The sequence below is a fragment of the Phodopus roborovskii genome, unplaced genomic scaffold (genome assembly GCF_943737965.1).
Source record: "Phodopus roborovskii unplaced genomic scaffold, PHOROB, whole genome shotgun sequence".
Lineage (NCBI taxonomy): Eukaryota > Metazoa > Chordata > Mammalia > Rodentia > Cricetidae > Phodopus > Phodopus roborovskii.
Window position 1 is genome coordinate 14979263 of NW_026125052.1, and position 16218 is coordinate 14995480.

The window sequence follows — 16218 nt, forward strand, 5'->3', positions numbered from 1 at the left end:
AAGGGGGTGAGCTTAAAGACACACAGGCCTGATCTGAAGTCACACTTACTGCTTCGGATTAGCGTCTGTCACGCTTATGAACACAACTCGGCTTAATTCTCAAACCCTCGGCTTCACCCAAAGCTTCCACGCTTCAGTAGAGCTGGTGATTCATATGTTCCCCTTTCAGACTTTCCCCAAATCGCTTTATGTCCTTGGACTTCTAAAACTAACTTGCCCATGGATGTTTAAAGAGCACCGTGGGATTCAGGCTTCTTCCATTCAAGTTATGGTCCGGGGCATGTCAGGAACCAATAGAGGGTCTTCCCTGATGAGGCACCAGCCTCTCCTGCATAAAACATTCTATAGAAAACATGGAGGTTTCTTAACTACCGAGTACAGTGGTACAGGGAGACTTTCTAGTTTCCAAACTAGATTCAATGTGGTCCAAATGTGACTCTCTAGGCATTCCCTCTAAGGGACACAGACTAGAATGTTCCCCACAATCAGCTATGATGAGCAACCAAAGAGACTGAATGAAAAGTCTGAACAAATAGGAAAATATAAGAGTGGTTAATCAGAAGATGTGAACTACACACACTATTTGAATTGAATTAATTTAATGCAAACAATCTTTCAGCTGTTGGCTAGGTGGTTAAAAGGGCTTAAAGAAACCCCCAAGACGTCATAAATTTAGTACATGCAGGACACGTTCATTTTAAAGGAAAGAAGGAAAAAATGTACAAATTTAGAGAGGGTGTTACCCCAAAAAGTGAAACACCTTTTTAAAGGTGCATGGCTGGCTCGCTGGTGTGATGGACTGAGAAGAACAATGGAGTTGGTTCTCTGAGGATGGAGAAAAGTACAAACTGAAGTTAGGTGTTGCCAGGGCAAGGGTCATTGCCTGCTGAAGTGCAACAGCCATCCCAAGGTGATAATCCTGAAGCCCACTGGCATGGGAGTAAGCCCCAAGTGGTAAAGAGGAAGGGACAGGGCCCTCCTCCACAGACCGTGCAGTTTTCCTCTCTTGCCCCCTAGTGGTCAAATCTAACAGAGACGCTGGCAGAACCATAATGGGGTATGCTGGGCACCAAAACTCTAAGCAGTTCTGACTTAGCTTCCTGAGGACTGAGAGGACAGGCCTGGCTCAGTTGCTTATTTCGTTGTCTCTTCTTGAGGTGGCTTTCATTGTTGTTTGTTTTTCGCTGTTTTGTTTTTACATACATCTGTCAGTGCACACCCACATCTGTGTGGATGCATGTGGAGACCAGAGGCCAATGTCAAGCATTCACCTTCATCTTATTTTCGAGACAGCCCCTCAGTGAACATGGAGTTCAGCCAGACTGACTGGCCAGGAAGCCCTAGGGACCCTTCTGTGTTGGCCTCCCAACGGACATGCCACCCTCAGCTGTTTATGGCAGTGCTGAGGACCAAACTCAGGACCTCATTCTTGTGCAGCAAGGGTGTCCCCCAGGGAACCATCTGCTCAAGCCTCTCTTGAGCATTAAGGTTGCTCCCCCCTTTCACAAGCATGTGAGTGTGAGTGAAATATTTACTCATCTGTAAAACCATGAAGATGTTAAGTAAAGTTACATCCATGGGAAGTTAGTTTAGCCTGTAGCACCACAAAGGGAGCATAGAGGAGAAAAGCGCATGAGGAGGGCAATATTCCAAGCGTATTCTAAACAGTGATTCCTTCAGGGTATCACATCCCAAATGATGCCATAGCAGTCTTCAAGAGGCCGTACTTTCTTCAGCCCTTCACTCTGTAGTTGGTGATGGGATGTAGGTGGTATTTATAACTCTTTTCTCCCAACACTCTCTTCATTTCTTTCTCAGGCTCTCAGCAGGTCGGGGTTCTTCACTCAGGTTCTTAAAGAGTCTGCATCCACAGTGGCCTTACCTTTTTTTTTTTTTTTTGCTGTTAATTTTCCATTGTTATTATTTTTTAATAACTTTGCTTCCTCATCTAGCCCTTTCTCCTCACAATTGAGTGTCAGCAACCCAGACATCATCTTGAGAGTCAGGATCAAGGACAAAAGACAACAGAGTGACCCACTTTCTGTCCCTCTGAGTTCAGTGACAGGAAGAGGCCAAAATAGTGAGATGGACTTAAGTCATTGTTTCGCCCCCTGGCAAAAGTGTTTTGAGTCTGCATTTAACAGTTATGGAGTTATCCTTATTCCTGTTGTTTCAGAAGACATGACCTCACCTGACTCAAGTTACAGGTTCAGACATGTTATAGACCTGTAAGGAATTATCCTTTAGTGTTATCACAAAATGGTGCAACAACAGTCTTCAGGAGGCCATTGAACTTCTTTGTTAGGCTAGCTGGTTTAGGGTAAGAATTTACAGGTGGAGACTAATTTGTCTCATAGGTGTGGTCCTGTCACAATAATTCATTTGTATTTATTATGAAACTTTCATTTTGGCGTGAGATGAATTATTTGATCAGAACCAATGTTGTGCGGGATGACACCATAGAAGAGAAACCATTCTTTAAGCCTGGGCATGGTGAGGCAGGCTATACACACCCATATTTTCTTCCTCCAGGAGCTCTGATCCTATAATGAGGGATCGAATGCAGTAACTTTACCATGAATTATGTAGCTGGTCGGCCCATGCCCAGAGGATGGTGTCAAGCCAGGAGCTTATTGTTAAGGGTGCTTTTGACAGCTTAGGGATTCAGTAATAGAAGGCTCTAGTTTAGCACTGGAGCAGGGAAACCTGCGTTGTAGAGCCTGGTATTCTATCACTACCTGACAACGGGCTCTGTTGTATATGGCGCATCAAACAAACACCGGTACAGCTGAGGGAAAAGGCACATGATGTGTAGAGAACATTCCATCTGTTCACCTGATTATTGAGAGACTTCCCTGCTATGATCATAAACACTTCGGAGTTGGGCCTGGTGGTGCAGGCTTATGATCCCAGTGGGTAGTGGATAGTGGATAGTGGAATCTTAGTCTTCATTGGAAACACAGCGGTCTACTGTTTCCTCAGTTTGTGGATGTGTAACTGAAATAGTCATGTTTGACAGCTGTCAGAATTCCCACCTTTGTACATCAACCTGAAGAATAACAAATGACAATATGCAGAAGGCCTAAGTAGGAGCTGATAGATGCTCCCTTGGGTAGTAGGATAATGAAGCCAGAATTATTCTACTTCCACAGGGGAATCTTGAAAATGAATAACGCCATACCTGGGACTTGGAACTAGCCAGGAGACTGGTACTCTCCCCACTTAGCTCACCTGTTTTCTTCCAAGAAAGCAGACCAATCTTGGAGTATAACAGAATAAGTCAGGTGGTGACCACAATTGGCTCTGACATTCAAAATGTAGTGTATTTAATGGGCAAATTAACAATGCCTAACTTAAAATACTGTTTAAAATACCCCCCCCCCAGGGCCTAGTCCCTACTCCAAATGACTTGACAGATTTAAATGACCCCTCCAGGAAGACAGCACCCTATATGTGGAGTCGGGGGGGATGGGATGGGATGGGAGGGTGGTCGGGGGGCATGGGAGGGAAGGGGGGAGTGACGGAGAGGGAATGGGATCAATGTGTAAAATAAATAAATAAATAAATAAATAAATAAATAAATAAATAAATAAAAATATCCCTTCCCCTCTCATGGACCCCAGACTGATGGGAAACCAGCATAGGACTGACTCAGACCCCCTGAATGTGGGTGTCAATTAGGAGGATTGGGCAGTCTATGGGGCCTCTGGTAGTGGATCACTATTTATCCCTAGTACACAAATGGACTTTGGGAGCCCACTACACATAGAGGGATACTTTCTGAGCCTAGACACATGGGGGAGGGCCTAGGCCCTGCTCCAAATGATACGACAGATTTTGAAGTTCATTCATGAAAGGCCTCAACCTCCCCGGGGAGCAGAAAGGGGGTGGGATAGAGGGTTGGAATGGGGCAGGGGAGGAGTGGAGGGAGAGGGAACCGGGGCTGACATGTAAAACAAGATTGTTTCTAATTTAAATAAAATAATTTAAAATAGCCCTCCCCCATCAGGATATAGTTTGCTTTGACCTAATGTGATCAGCATTAACTTTCTTATTTTTGCCTCGAGACTTTGTCAGCTCTCCTTGCTCTGTCATAATGCACACAGGAGAGGATGCGATCATAATAACTTCCCACACATTATTTCAGTCTGTTAGCTGGATGACATCATGCTAATTACTTCTGAAAAACAGGAAGTAGAAAGCGAAAGAGGCAAATTCTACAAAAACAAGAAAACCATCACTTCAGTGATGTTTCTTAGAGTCCAGTTGTCCACAACATGCTGGCATCTAGATCTTCTCTAACTCTGAATTAAAATAGTTATTCCTTGAACGAACTCTAACTTGAAAAATGAGCAACTCTTCATGGACTTCAGGATGTTATTAAGTCTACGACTTCTATAGTTGAGTGTGATAGTCCACCCATTCAATGATAACTTAAAATGCTGTTGGTGATTGGGAGGACAAGAACAACGGCAGGCATCCATTGTAACAGAGGCTGTTACTTCATTTGACCCCGGCAAACCAGCAGACCCTGTGATGTTGGGAATGTACTGGAGAACATGGTCACCGTATGTAGCCTCTGGCATGCAGCTTCAGAAGGGTTAAGAGCAGGCCCTTGTGGGTTAGTGACAACACATGCCTTCTTCAGAAAATATCTACCTACTGTTAAACTTGTGGTATGCTTTTGAGCAAAACCTTCTCAAAGGCAACAAACAGCTGTACTCGTAATGGAATAGGTGTTATCTTGCCACCCAGCTGTAAGGTCGGGGGTTCCCTGTGTTAAAATGGAGAAGTGGACATGAGGTTTGAGAACATACAAATGACACAAGTTAAATGTAAGTTAAATGAGCAATGGCTCAGACTTTTGATAGCACATTGTTTCCTCTCCTTCAGTCCATATTTAGCCTCATGGATAATTCGTCATGCATAATTCTGTTGAGAAGGAATCATGGTTTATGGGTATTCCCAGGTAACATACTGGTGCCACTGAACACAGATTCCCCTAGCCCCTGAAAGGACAAGCTACACTTTTCACAATTAACAGGTCATCGGGGAGCCCCTAAAGCAGAACATTTTCTCCATCCGAGAGCAGAGAGAAGGTTAGAGAGATGCTGCCGAGACACTGGAGAGGTTCAAAGTACAAAATGGGGCTAGGCCGGCCATTCTCTGGGAAAATGTGAGGAGGAAATGAATCCATACAACAAGCAGAGAGCTATGAAGATGACTCAGGCTCTAGAGGAGACTCATTGACTGACTTCACTTACGCAATAAAATTCCATGTTCAATTTAGAACCATGTCAGCTCTATGGCTACAGGAAATGAATGATGTTTTGTTTTGGAGCTTCTGTTTTCCATCTTTTATGGATATCTGAGAATGACTTGGCTTGGGTATTGTGATCTCAAGTTTGTCACTTTCCTTCTGAGAGCACTGAAGAGCAGTGCCAGAAGACCGTCTCTTCCTCATCCATTATAGTCTCCATCACTGTCCAAGAGTCAAGACCAGCAGCCAAATAGCCCACAAGCCATTAGATCAAAGTAATAATGGTAGGACAGCTCTATCCCACTTCCTATTGACAAGTTTAGCACCAAGTTCAAGTTTAGGAGATTCGTATAAACAGCCACCAAGTCTCATTGTGGAAGGAATTTTTGTTTTGGGATTGTTGGTACCAACTTTTGTATTAGTGAGGATCTAGTAAAGAGGGGGAAAGTACCAGCAACCCCCCCACACAGAGAATTTAATATAAGCCATTATTAACTAGTTATAGAAGCTATTATCTTAGTAATTAAAAAGGGGGACAGAAGAATAGGTCACATAGAAGTAGCAGCTATGGGAAAGGAAGGGTCAGAGAGTAATAAATACATAAATTATGAGGAAGGGTCCTGGGGAGCTGACTCATTGTATGTGTTCTTGTTGTTTTCTAGTGTCCTGAACTTGGAAGATGGCCCACAGGACTCAGAACTCTAAGGGCGGCTGCTGGGTGGCTTGAACAAATCTGTCACGGAAGCAGTGATGTAGTTTGCATAGCAACATAGGCCTCCCCAAGCTGAGTTTGGGGGGAAAGGAGCAGAGTTACAAGGTCATAGTAGGCATCTGGTCTGTGGTCCTGAAACGGCGGCCACACCCCTTTGGGTGTGGCTTCAGGTGGAAGCAGAAAGAGAGGAGCTTGAGGTTGTGGCTTTCCTTTGCACACACCTGGTTGGTCAAGGGATCTGGAAGGAAGAGCATGGAAACACCTCGGGGTGTTGAGGGAGCTTTCTTTGTATTTTTCTGTGTAATTGTTCCCCAATAAACACCCATTTATCATTTATCTTGGATCTAGTGATATAATTACATCCTTGTCTTCAATAACCTATGCTTTAGCTTCTAGCAACCTCTTCAGAAGTTCATTTTTTAATCTTAGGAATTTTGTTTTATTCTATCTGCTATTACTTATTATTTATTATTATTATTACTATTATCATTATTGGTATGGTGTGTGTGGGCATGCATGCTGTTTGATGCACATGTGTAAGTCAGAGTCAGCCTTGGGGACTTCGTTCTCTACTTCCCCCTTCACACGGGTTCTGGAGACTGAACTCAGCTTGTTGGGTGAAAAGTGCTTCGGCAGCTGAGCCATCTTGCTGGCCCAGTCTTTGGAACTTTGGTATGCTGTCCATCTAAATTCTTTAGTTGCCTGTTTATAGATTTTGGAGTCAGATAGAAGTGGATTCAGATTTCAGCGTCTTTCTTATGAGCTGTGTGCATCAGAAAGCAAGGCGTTTTACTTAAAAAAAAAAAAAAAACTTATTTACCTACGTGTAACTACGTGTAAGCCAGGGTACACAAATCTATTTTGTAGGATTGATACAAGGGTTACACAAAATAAACCTAGTGTAAGTATCAGTGCTAAGTGTTAGCATGTAGGACAGCACACAGTACTAAATAGGCCTGGGTTGGCTTCCATCTTTCCCCTTCTTGTGTATCTTCCTGAGGGTTCTTTCTCTATTCTGCCTCTTGTTTCCTATTCTTTCTCACTGTTTTCTTCTGTTTTTCTCCTCTCTCTGGTTCTTTTCTTCATTTTGTAATACTTACCCCATCATTTAATACTCATTTTTTCCCCTCTTCCTTGGTAATTCATCAGCCCTCCAATGCCAAAAAATCCCGCATTAAAGAAACATTCCCACTTCTGCTTTGGAATTTGAACGTGTGTCTTTTTGCCATTACTTGACTATTTAGGATCAGTAGATGTTGTGTGTGGGAAGCTTCCATTCTTGAGAGTTGATTGCAGCCTACTGTATCTTGTAACTGGAATGATCTAGGCTCCTTGCTTTGGCTATCCAACAAGCATTGGCTTGACTGAGTCACACTAGCTCTCCTCACCGGTGGGCTTGCTACTGGCATTGATGCAGACTCTGCCTCTTTCACAGGACTTTGTTCCAAGCATCAGGTGCGTGTTTCAAATGAGAAGGGTTAGCTGCGGCGATGAGGAAGTGAGTATAGCACCTCACATACTTCATTTATCTGGGGAGGAATATTGAGAAACCTAATCTACTGCTTTGTAGGCTTCATAAGATAGTCCTAACTTATTTTCTTTATATCCTGAGATTGCCTTCCAGTGTTAGACTGCAGACAACTGCACAGCACAGTATGTAAGGCACTTGGGTTAACTATTAATTGTTTCCGTGTCTTTGGCAGAATGACCTATACTTGAACTATTTAGCATGTAGCCTTTTTAGACTGGTTTATTTCACTTATTTTGTTATAAGTCAAATAGTACTTAATTGCATAGATGACCCAGAGTGTGTTTATTCTGTTCACCTACTGAAAGATAAATCAGCATCAGTGCAGGTTTTCAATGCAGATGAGTTTTCATCTCATTTGAGTATATATACAGGAGCACAATTTATGGATTCTATGATAACAGTATGCTTAGTTTTGTAATAAGGTACAAGATGACCAAAGGGCTGTAGCATTCTTCATCCTCACCAAGTGAGCTGTACATCCTTTCAGTATTTGGTTGTGTTGTTGCTTTGGATTTAATTGTTCTAATAGGTATGTGGGTTCTTCTTTCTAACCCCTTTCTTTTCATGCAGAAGGACCTTCGCAACTCCCCATAAGGATTCTCTCCTTTATAAAGCCTCTCCTGCTGTTGACACCATCATACAGACCTTACTGGTCCCATGGTGAAGCACTCCCTTACATTTTCCCAACTGGTTGTTTATTCTATATATTCGTTTCAGTAAACAAACCCAAGACATTGTTTCTAATGTGGAGATTATCCAAAGACTCTTGGTCATTTCTGAAAGCTCTGAGGTATTGTTTTCTTCCAGTCCCTTTGTTCTGTCAGCCTCTGGGTGACTTTTCCCTTTTTCTAAATTGAGCCACACAGGAAGCCCAGCCACTTTAGTGCTTTTTACAGAGAGTCTCAAAGTTTATGTGAATTTCTAAACTTAATGGGAGGGATCACATAGCAAGATTGATGAGCTCCCAATAACATAATGTTCCCTCTTCCTTTTTCTCTATTCCGTTTCTAGACAAAAATTTTCTTTAAGTTTTATGTGTTATTATTTTATATCATTTTGGTAGGATTTTGTTACTTCATGGCCTGTAGGGAAATACCTTATTGTACACAGGCCTCTGAAAACATATTGATCACAAACACATCCACCTGCTAAAGGTACGTCTGTGAACTGGGAAGAGATTTTATCTCATCACATTGTAGCTATTTGACCATATGCTTTTGTTGACTCTTCTTCTTTCTAGTATCTAGCATCCCTTCCAATTTCCTGCCTTAAAGTGATCATTAATGCATTTTAATGGAGTGAATAATACATGATGTACCAATGACTTCAGTCTCTCAGAAGAAACAAAAGAATTCATTTAAGTGCATTTTCTAAAATTATAAGCAGGTGAGACACTAGATAAACAAGTAGAAACACAAACCACAGTTTCTTTGCCCAGGACATAACCTTTATTACGAAACATCACAAGACACAATACTACAGATATAATGGAAATAGCCAACAGGCAAGCTCATTATGATCCGAAATATAAGGAAGGTATTCAATGGTCAAATGAGGTCAACATGAAGAACTTCCATTTTCTCTGATGACATCCGAAGAATGTGTCTCAGCTGTAGTCTGGTGCCTTTGATGTTGGAAAGCTTTAAGTAAACAGAAGCTAAAACATGATCACCAAGCAGGGCTGATAGAGTTATTGTCTTTTTTTTTTTTTTTTTTAAAGAAAAGATTCCCCAAGAGTTTGACTTTTTTCACTCCATCAAGAATTTCAGAGGCAGTATATCCAGAACAATTTGGTGATCAGCATACAGGTTTTTTTTTTTCTTTCATTTATGGATCAGCTGTAGAGGTCAAGATTTTGATTATAGCACAGACTCAGACAGGGCCATAATGCACCTGAACTCTGTAGCCTCATATTAGACAATGAAGTCAAGGTTTAAGAACTTGTTACTGGTCCAGGGTTGGCCAAGAAGGTGCACAATTCAAGAACATTGTGGTCTGGGCAATTGAAAATCTGTAACCTGGCTCTTAACAGGTAGGCTCGCAGCAGTAGCAGCAGCAGGCTGGGCGGCAGCAGGACTGTCCACAGTAGGATGGGCGGCAGCAGGAGGCCTGGGCATGGTGCAACTGGCAGCAGGTTGGGGGTGTGGAGCTCACCACGCAGCAGGGGGGCAGGCAGGTGCCCTCCACGCGGCAGTCTGGGCGGCACCATCTAACTCGGTAGCTCACGGCTCCGCAGCCACCCTCCTGGCCACAGCCAATGCCACCCCCGATGCCATAGCCATAGACACCCCCGATGCCAAAGCCATAGCCACCCTCACAGCAGCTGGGCTGGCCGCAGCTGGAGCCACAGGTGCCACCAGTGGAGCATGTGGGAAAGCCACAGAAGCTAGTAGCGCAGCAGGCCATGGTGCTAGAAGTTGGTTGGGTGTTGAGTAGCTGGGATGATTTTCTGAGTTTGGGAGCTGACCAGAACATGGGGCCCTTTATATAGTCAAGCAAGCCACTGTTTATAAAATTCTTAACATACTTTTCTTGTTTTTGTTTAAATTTGTTCCTTAGTGGTCCTCTGATTGGCTTCCATTGAAATACATGTGATGTGATATGGCAATGACTTTGTTTTATAAGGTCGCTGTGACTCGCTCTTGGCCATAAGAGTGTTTGTGGTTTCCATGTTCAAAGAGCCTTCTCACTTTAGGTTAAGGCAACACCCTTATTCTGAATAGTTGTCATTCCACTTGGCTGTCTATGCAAACCTCTAAGACAGTAGAAAATTTGCCCCTTTCAAGTATTATTTTTCCCTCCTGGATACATAGACTCAATTCCAATGTGTTTAGAATATTGGGGTATTTGATCACGTGTTATAGAAGAATCTACCACATCGACACCATCCAGCACCATATTTATAGTTCTTTTCATTTTAGCTGATTGGAAATATGTAAATGTTATTTGTATTTCAGGCCAGAGGGTTGTTGGTACTTTTTTGACTGAGCAACTTGGTTTTTCAGAAAGTATGTAGCCTGATTTTGGTAGAGTCTTATTAAATGTTTATTGAATCTGATTCAGTGGGAATTAACTGAGGGGGTGGAGTATAAGGTATGATTCATGGACGCCTGAACCACTCAAGAATGAGTAAATAGCACTTTCAAGTTTTAGCACCGCCTACAGAGGAGACTTATTTGCTGTGAAGACACTAGGGATGTCAAGTTATTTTTGTCTTAATTTAGTGGTTTAACAAAAGCTTGGGGAAAATGTCTAGGAGTTACGACACCTTGAAAAAATGCACAGCCATTCAATTTTCTGGAGTGTACCATCCTGTTTGTGATCCACCCTTGCTACCAATTTAATGAGAGAGGTAAGAGCTGGGTACTTGTAAATAACCTGGAAGGAATTTTCTCATTTCTTCTTAGATTTATATATTTTATGTATTGTAATCAACTGCTTACACAGAATTAGATGGTAGAATCTATCTCTTTGTGTTCTAGGATTGTGCTAATTTTTTCAAGAAAGACATTTTTCGATTGGCTTGTAAACTATAAATTGTGGCATCTCTGTTTGAGAATTCTAATGCGTTTGTATGACATGATGCTGGAACTCAACAGTGATACCCCAAAGTTATCTGCTCTATTCTCATCTAGTACACTGGTGCCCCTCGCATACTCGGTAAGTGCAGGTGAATATTGAGAGTTGGACCTTACACAGCTGGGGATCAGAGGGAAGGAGATAGGATAAGGCATAGGAATTAAACCCAAGTTCTCTTGGAAGAAGTAGTAGTAGATATTTTCCAATCTATTTAGTAGACAATTCCAGTTTCTTTATTTTGTGCACAGAAGAAGAAAAACATCTACTGTACTAAAAGTGACAAGGTCAGAGCTGATAGAAAAGTCCATCCAGGGTAACTCTATTTGTCTGGATCTAATTTAATAAAACAGCCAAGTATTGAAATAATCACGAGGATTACTTAATGCACAGAATATTTTATTAGCAGATGATTCAAAAATAAGTTAATTTTCAGACAACAATTTTGTTTTAGATTATGTGTCTATGCCTGAAGAATGCAATTGTCTATAGGTGGGCAGCTTAAAATTAGAAGATGGACAGAAATCTATCCACTAGTGCACAAAACACTTTATTTGAGAACAACAGGGACTATTCAAATAGAAAGCATGACTGAAGATGTGTGGGGACCAAAAACTAGGGAAGTAGTCCACATGTCACTGGAATGAAGTACCACCCCATCCCTGTGTGCTGCTTAAGCAGAGCAGAGTCCTTTGAACATGCTGGCTTGCCCCGGCCAGCGGGGTCAGTCGACAGGGACCCTGAGGGAAGGAGTGAGAATGAAGAGACAAGAGACTCGAGAGATGGAGACAAGACAGTATTCTGATCAAGTCTCGTTTAATGAATATAACCACAGGGTTTAAGTAGTGGAGAAATGAGGAAATGGGCCAAAGGGAAGATGTGAGGGAGGCAGAATGTCCTTCCAAGCAGGATGCAGGTGTTCTGCTATAGATAAGTTGCTATAGGATAAGCATGCAGCTGGGACTCTTTCGGGGTCAGGCTGCATCATATGTTTAGCAAGAGAACAATCATAGGAGAATGGAAAAATACCAGTATATTAGTATCTAAGAGAGTAGTAGGAAAGATGGTTGTTAAGATGCTAACTTTGCTCTGGGGTTCCCCACACTGGTTGAGGCATGTTTTCAGTGCATCAGCTTCAGCGCATCTGTAGGGGTCCTGATGAATAGTTATACTATTGATGAGCAGGTTAGCGACATGAAGATACTTAGCATCCACCCACAGAGCATTGCCTTAAAGATCCATGCAATTCTGCACTGCTATCCACTCCATTCTTCACTACTCAGTAACTGGGTTCTTAGCAGGTGGGCTCAGAGCAGCTGGGCTGGCAGCAGGTGGGCTCAGAGCAGCTGGGCTGGCAGCAGCTGGGCTCAGAGCAGCTGGGCTGGCAGCAGCTGGGCTCAGAGCAGCTGGGCTGGCAGCAGTAGCAGCAGCAGGCTGGGCGGCAGCAGGACTGTCCACAGTAGGATGGGCGGCAGCAGGAGGCCTGGGCATGGTGCAGCTGGCAGCAGGTTGGGGGTGTACAGCTCACCACGCAGCAGGGGGGCAGGCAGGTGCCCTCCACGCGGCAATCTGGGCGGCACCATCTAACGCGGCAGCTCACGCCTCCGCTGCCACCCTGCTGGCCACAGCCAGTGCCACAGCAGCTGGTCTGACAGCATGTGGGCTGGCAGCAGCTGGACTGGGAGCAGCTGGGCTGGCAGCAGCTGGACTGGGAGCAGCTGGGCTGACAGCAGCTGGGCTGGCAGCAGCTGGGCTGGGAGCAGCTGGGCTGGCAGCAGCTGGACTGGGAGCAGCTGGGCTGGCAGCAGCTAGAGCCACAGGTGCCACCAGTGGAGCATGTGGGAAAGCCACAGAAGCTGGTAGCGCAGCAGGCCATGTCAGGAGTCAAGTTGGTTGGTTTGTGAAAGGAAGTTTCTGAGTTTGGACTGTGCCTCCCTCACCTGGCCTTTTATATATTCCCTAGATCTGCATATCTAACAGTTAGCATCTCCCCTTGATGCTAGCTGCAAAGTCAGTCTTTGATTGGTCAGTGGTTGAGTAATTGAGAAAATTATAAACAATATTTCCATCATTTACTGTTGTCAGTGATCAATTAAATGTCACAGAGCTTCCTCTTTCCCTTCTGGTCTAAGGGAAGGAGTATTGCCAAGCACAGCAGACCTCTGTGAAAGTCACATGACAGACTGTGGGCCAAACACTTGAGTTGGCTTGCTTTTTCTCAGCTGACCTTTGATAACCTTAGGCACAGTTCATCTAAACTGAACATTTGTTTCCTAAACAGTCACTCAATAACAATCATGATTTCATAAACAGTTTCCTCAGACTCTTTAAGACTAATATTGGTGTCATCAAGACTCGAGCTGTTTAATTGATCCACATCCAAACAAAGTCTGCCTTCCTGGGGCCAGTCTGTGCAGGATAGAAGATCCTTAGAGATCTGTGCCTCTTCCTTTTGGTCACCAATGTACACATTACAAACTGAAGCCTTTGATGACTTAGCCTTTACATTGTTTTCTGTATTTGTCATAATGCACATATGTTGCATGCACATTATATATGATATATATTATTGCATGTTATCAATGGATACTATTTAACAAGGTAATCACCAATGCACACATTACAAACTGAAGATTTTGATGACTTCGCCTTTAAATTGTTTTCTTTGTCATAATATATATATATGTATATATATCTACATAGATATATCATGCATATCATGTATTATATATATATATATATAGTATGCTATCAATTGATGCTATTTAACAAGGTAATCACCAATGCACACATTGCAAACTGAAGCTTTTAATGACTTGACTTTTGCATTGCTTTGTCTTTGTTACATTAAATATAATTTAATGTAAACTAATATATATAGCATTTAACAAGACAAGCAATAATGGAATCATATAAAGAAAAATTGATGTCCCACCTCCCCAGTGTGCATACACATGCACACACAAACACGCATGTACATAACTTTTCCTAAACTTGTGTACCAGATGATCAATATTAGCAGTTTGGTGTTAATTCTTTGACATCTTCATTCCTGTTCTAGAACAAGTGTGTGTGTGTGTGTGTGTGTGTGTGTGTGTGTGTGTACACTTCAATTTCAATAAAGTTTGGGTTTTATACATGTTTAAATTCAAATTTTAATCACAACAAATATTCAATGCATGAAATTTATGGTAACATTTTAAATATTTCTGTCAATCATCTTAACCTTTGGGTCTTATTACCCCTACTGAAAATCTTTTGACTATGTATAAGGATTTAATTCTGGGTATTCTATTCTGTATGCCTGTTTTTGAGTTAATGCCACACTATTTTGATTATTTTAGTTTTTAAAATAAAATTTGAAATTGGGAAGTTCATAAAACTAATCTTGTTCTTTTAAAAATGTGTGTGTATGTATGTTGGTATGTATACGGGGGTGCAGGTGCATGTGGATCCCCTTGGAGATGGAGATGGAGTTGTGAGCCACTCAATGTGCGTCCTGGGAAAAACTACACAAGCAGAATTGAGATTTGGGTAGGGATTGCATTAAATCTGTATATCTATTGGTACTATCATTACTTTCACAGTATAAGTTTATAATCCATGAACATGGGATGTCTTTCCATTTATTTGCATCTTTTAAAAATTGTCTCAGCAATCTTTTGTTATTTTTGGTGTCCAAATATTTTCCCACAGTCAAATTGATCCCTTCAGAGGCCCACTCCCCCAAGGCCACTGTAAATGTAATTTTCTGTAACACTTCCTTTTCATATTGCTTATTGTTAGTGTATAGAAATATTTTTTTTGTGTATATATGTGTGTGTTTCTGTGTGTGTTAAGTTTTTATTGGGAACTTTGCTAAGTTCCTTGATTGGCCTTAACATTCTTTTGTGTGTGAATCTTTAGGTGTATGTGTGTGCAAGATCCTGCTATCTTCAAACAGAGATAGTTTTACTTTTTCTTTTTCCAGTTTGGTTGACATTTTTTTTTTATCTTTGTCCGATTTCTCTAGCTAGTACTTCTAGTAGTATGATAAACATCATAGAAAAAAATTGACATTCTTGTCTTATTTCCAAGCTAATGGGAAAAATCATAAGACTTTGGCTACTGAATATGAGGTTAATTGTATTCTTTAAATCGGTGGCTTTTATTATATTGAAGTAGTTTCATTATTTTCCTAGCTTATTGAATTTTTTAAGATAAAAATTACATTTCTCTATGTGTTTGTGTATGCATAGGTGTGTGTGTGTGTGCATGTGCGTGTGTGTTTGTGTATGTGTGCATGTGTGTGTGTACATGTTTGTGTGTGTGTGTAGGTTCAAAGATGGCATGCAGGGATCTGTTCTCTTCTTCCATCATGTGAGTTCTGGGGATAGAATGCAGGCTGTCTGGCTTGGAAGCAAGAGCTTTTGTTCACTGAGCCATCTCCTTGCCCTATCGAGTGCTTTTTTTTAATGTTCAAAGGGTTTTGAAATTTATCAAAACATTTTTTTGGGAGGCATACTTGAGATAACAATTTATGTTTTCCCTTTCACCCATTAAATAACGATTACACTGATTTTTTTATATGCTGAACAATTCCTGTATAGTAAGATAAATTCTCACTTAGTAATTCTTTTTAATCATTTCATTGTCTCATTGAACTGTTGGATAATATTTGACTGATTACTGTCATATGAATACTTTTCAGGAATATTTTTCTGTGGTTTTCTTGCCTTTGTTATCAAAGGGATGGGGGCCTTATAGATTGAATTTGTGAATATTTTTTTCCAGTTTTCTATATTTTTTCACCAAATTTCTAGAACAATGAATATTTTTTTAGAGATATTTCTTGGGAATTGCCATTAATTTTTCTTTATATATATTTGGTAGAATTTATCTGTGAACATATCTGATACTTGTACTTTCTTTGTTGGGGAATTTTTGATTATGGATTTTGTGTACTTTTTTGGTTATCATTATGGTCAGTTTAAGTTCTTTATGACTGAGTATTGATAGGTTGTATACTTGTGCGATGTTTGCCATGGATATGTTTGTATCTGGATAGTATTTATCTACATTATTCAATTTCTTTGAATGTGTGGAGGCCAGAGTTTGATACTAGATGTTTTCCTCAGTTGCTCTACACTTTGTGCTTTT

At 41.5% G+C, this 16218-nt stretch overlaps 2 protein-coding genes across 2 annotated transcripts; both read right to left on the reverse strand.

Moving 5' to 3' along the window:
• Positions 1 to 9426: 9426 nt before the first annotated feature.
• Positions 9427 to 9971, reverse strand: LOC127215860 (keratin-associated protein 9-3). Its single transcript, XM_051176347.1, has one exon. It carries the CDS (start codon positions 9907 to 9909, stop codon positions 9529 to 9531), a length of 381 nt encoding a protein of 126 aa, XP_051032304.1. The 5' UTR covers positions 9910 to 9971; the 3' UTR covers positions 9427 to 9528.
• Positions 9972 to 12075: 2104 nt separating this feature from the next.
• On the reverse strand, positions 12076 to 12985 carry LOC127215848 (keratin-associated protein 9-3-like). Its single transcript, XM_051176343.1, has one exon. It carries the CDS (start codon positions 12953 to 12955, stop codon positions 12374 to 12376), a length of 582 nt encoding a protein of 193 aa, XP_051032300.1. The 5' UTR covers positions 12956 to 12985; the 3' UTR covers positions 12076 to 12373.
• Between the last annotated feature and the right edge of the window lie 3233 nt (positions 12986 to 16218).

Coding starts and splice junctions, on each gene's coding strand:
- LOC127215860 (XM_051176347.1), bottom strand. CDS start 9,909: ATGGCCTGCTGCGCTACTAGCTTCTGTGGCTTTCCCACATGCTCCACT.
- LOC127215848 (XM_051176343.1), bottom strand. CDS start 12,955: ATGGCCTGCTGCGCTACCAGCTTCTGTGGCTTTCCCACATGCTCCACT.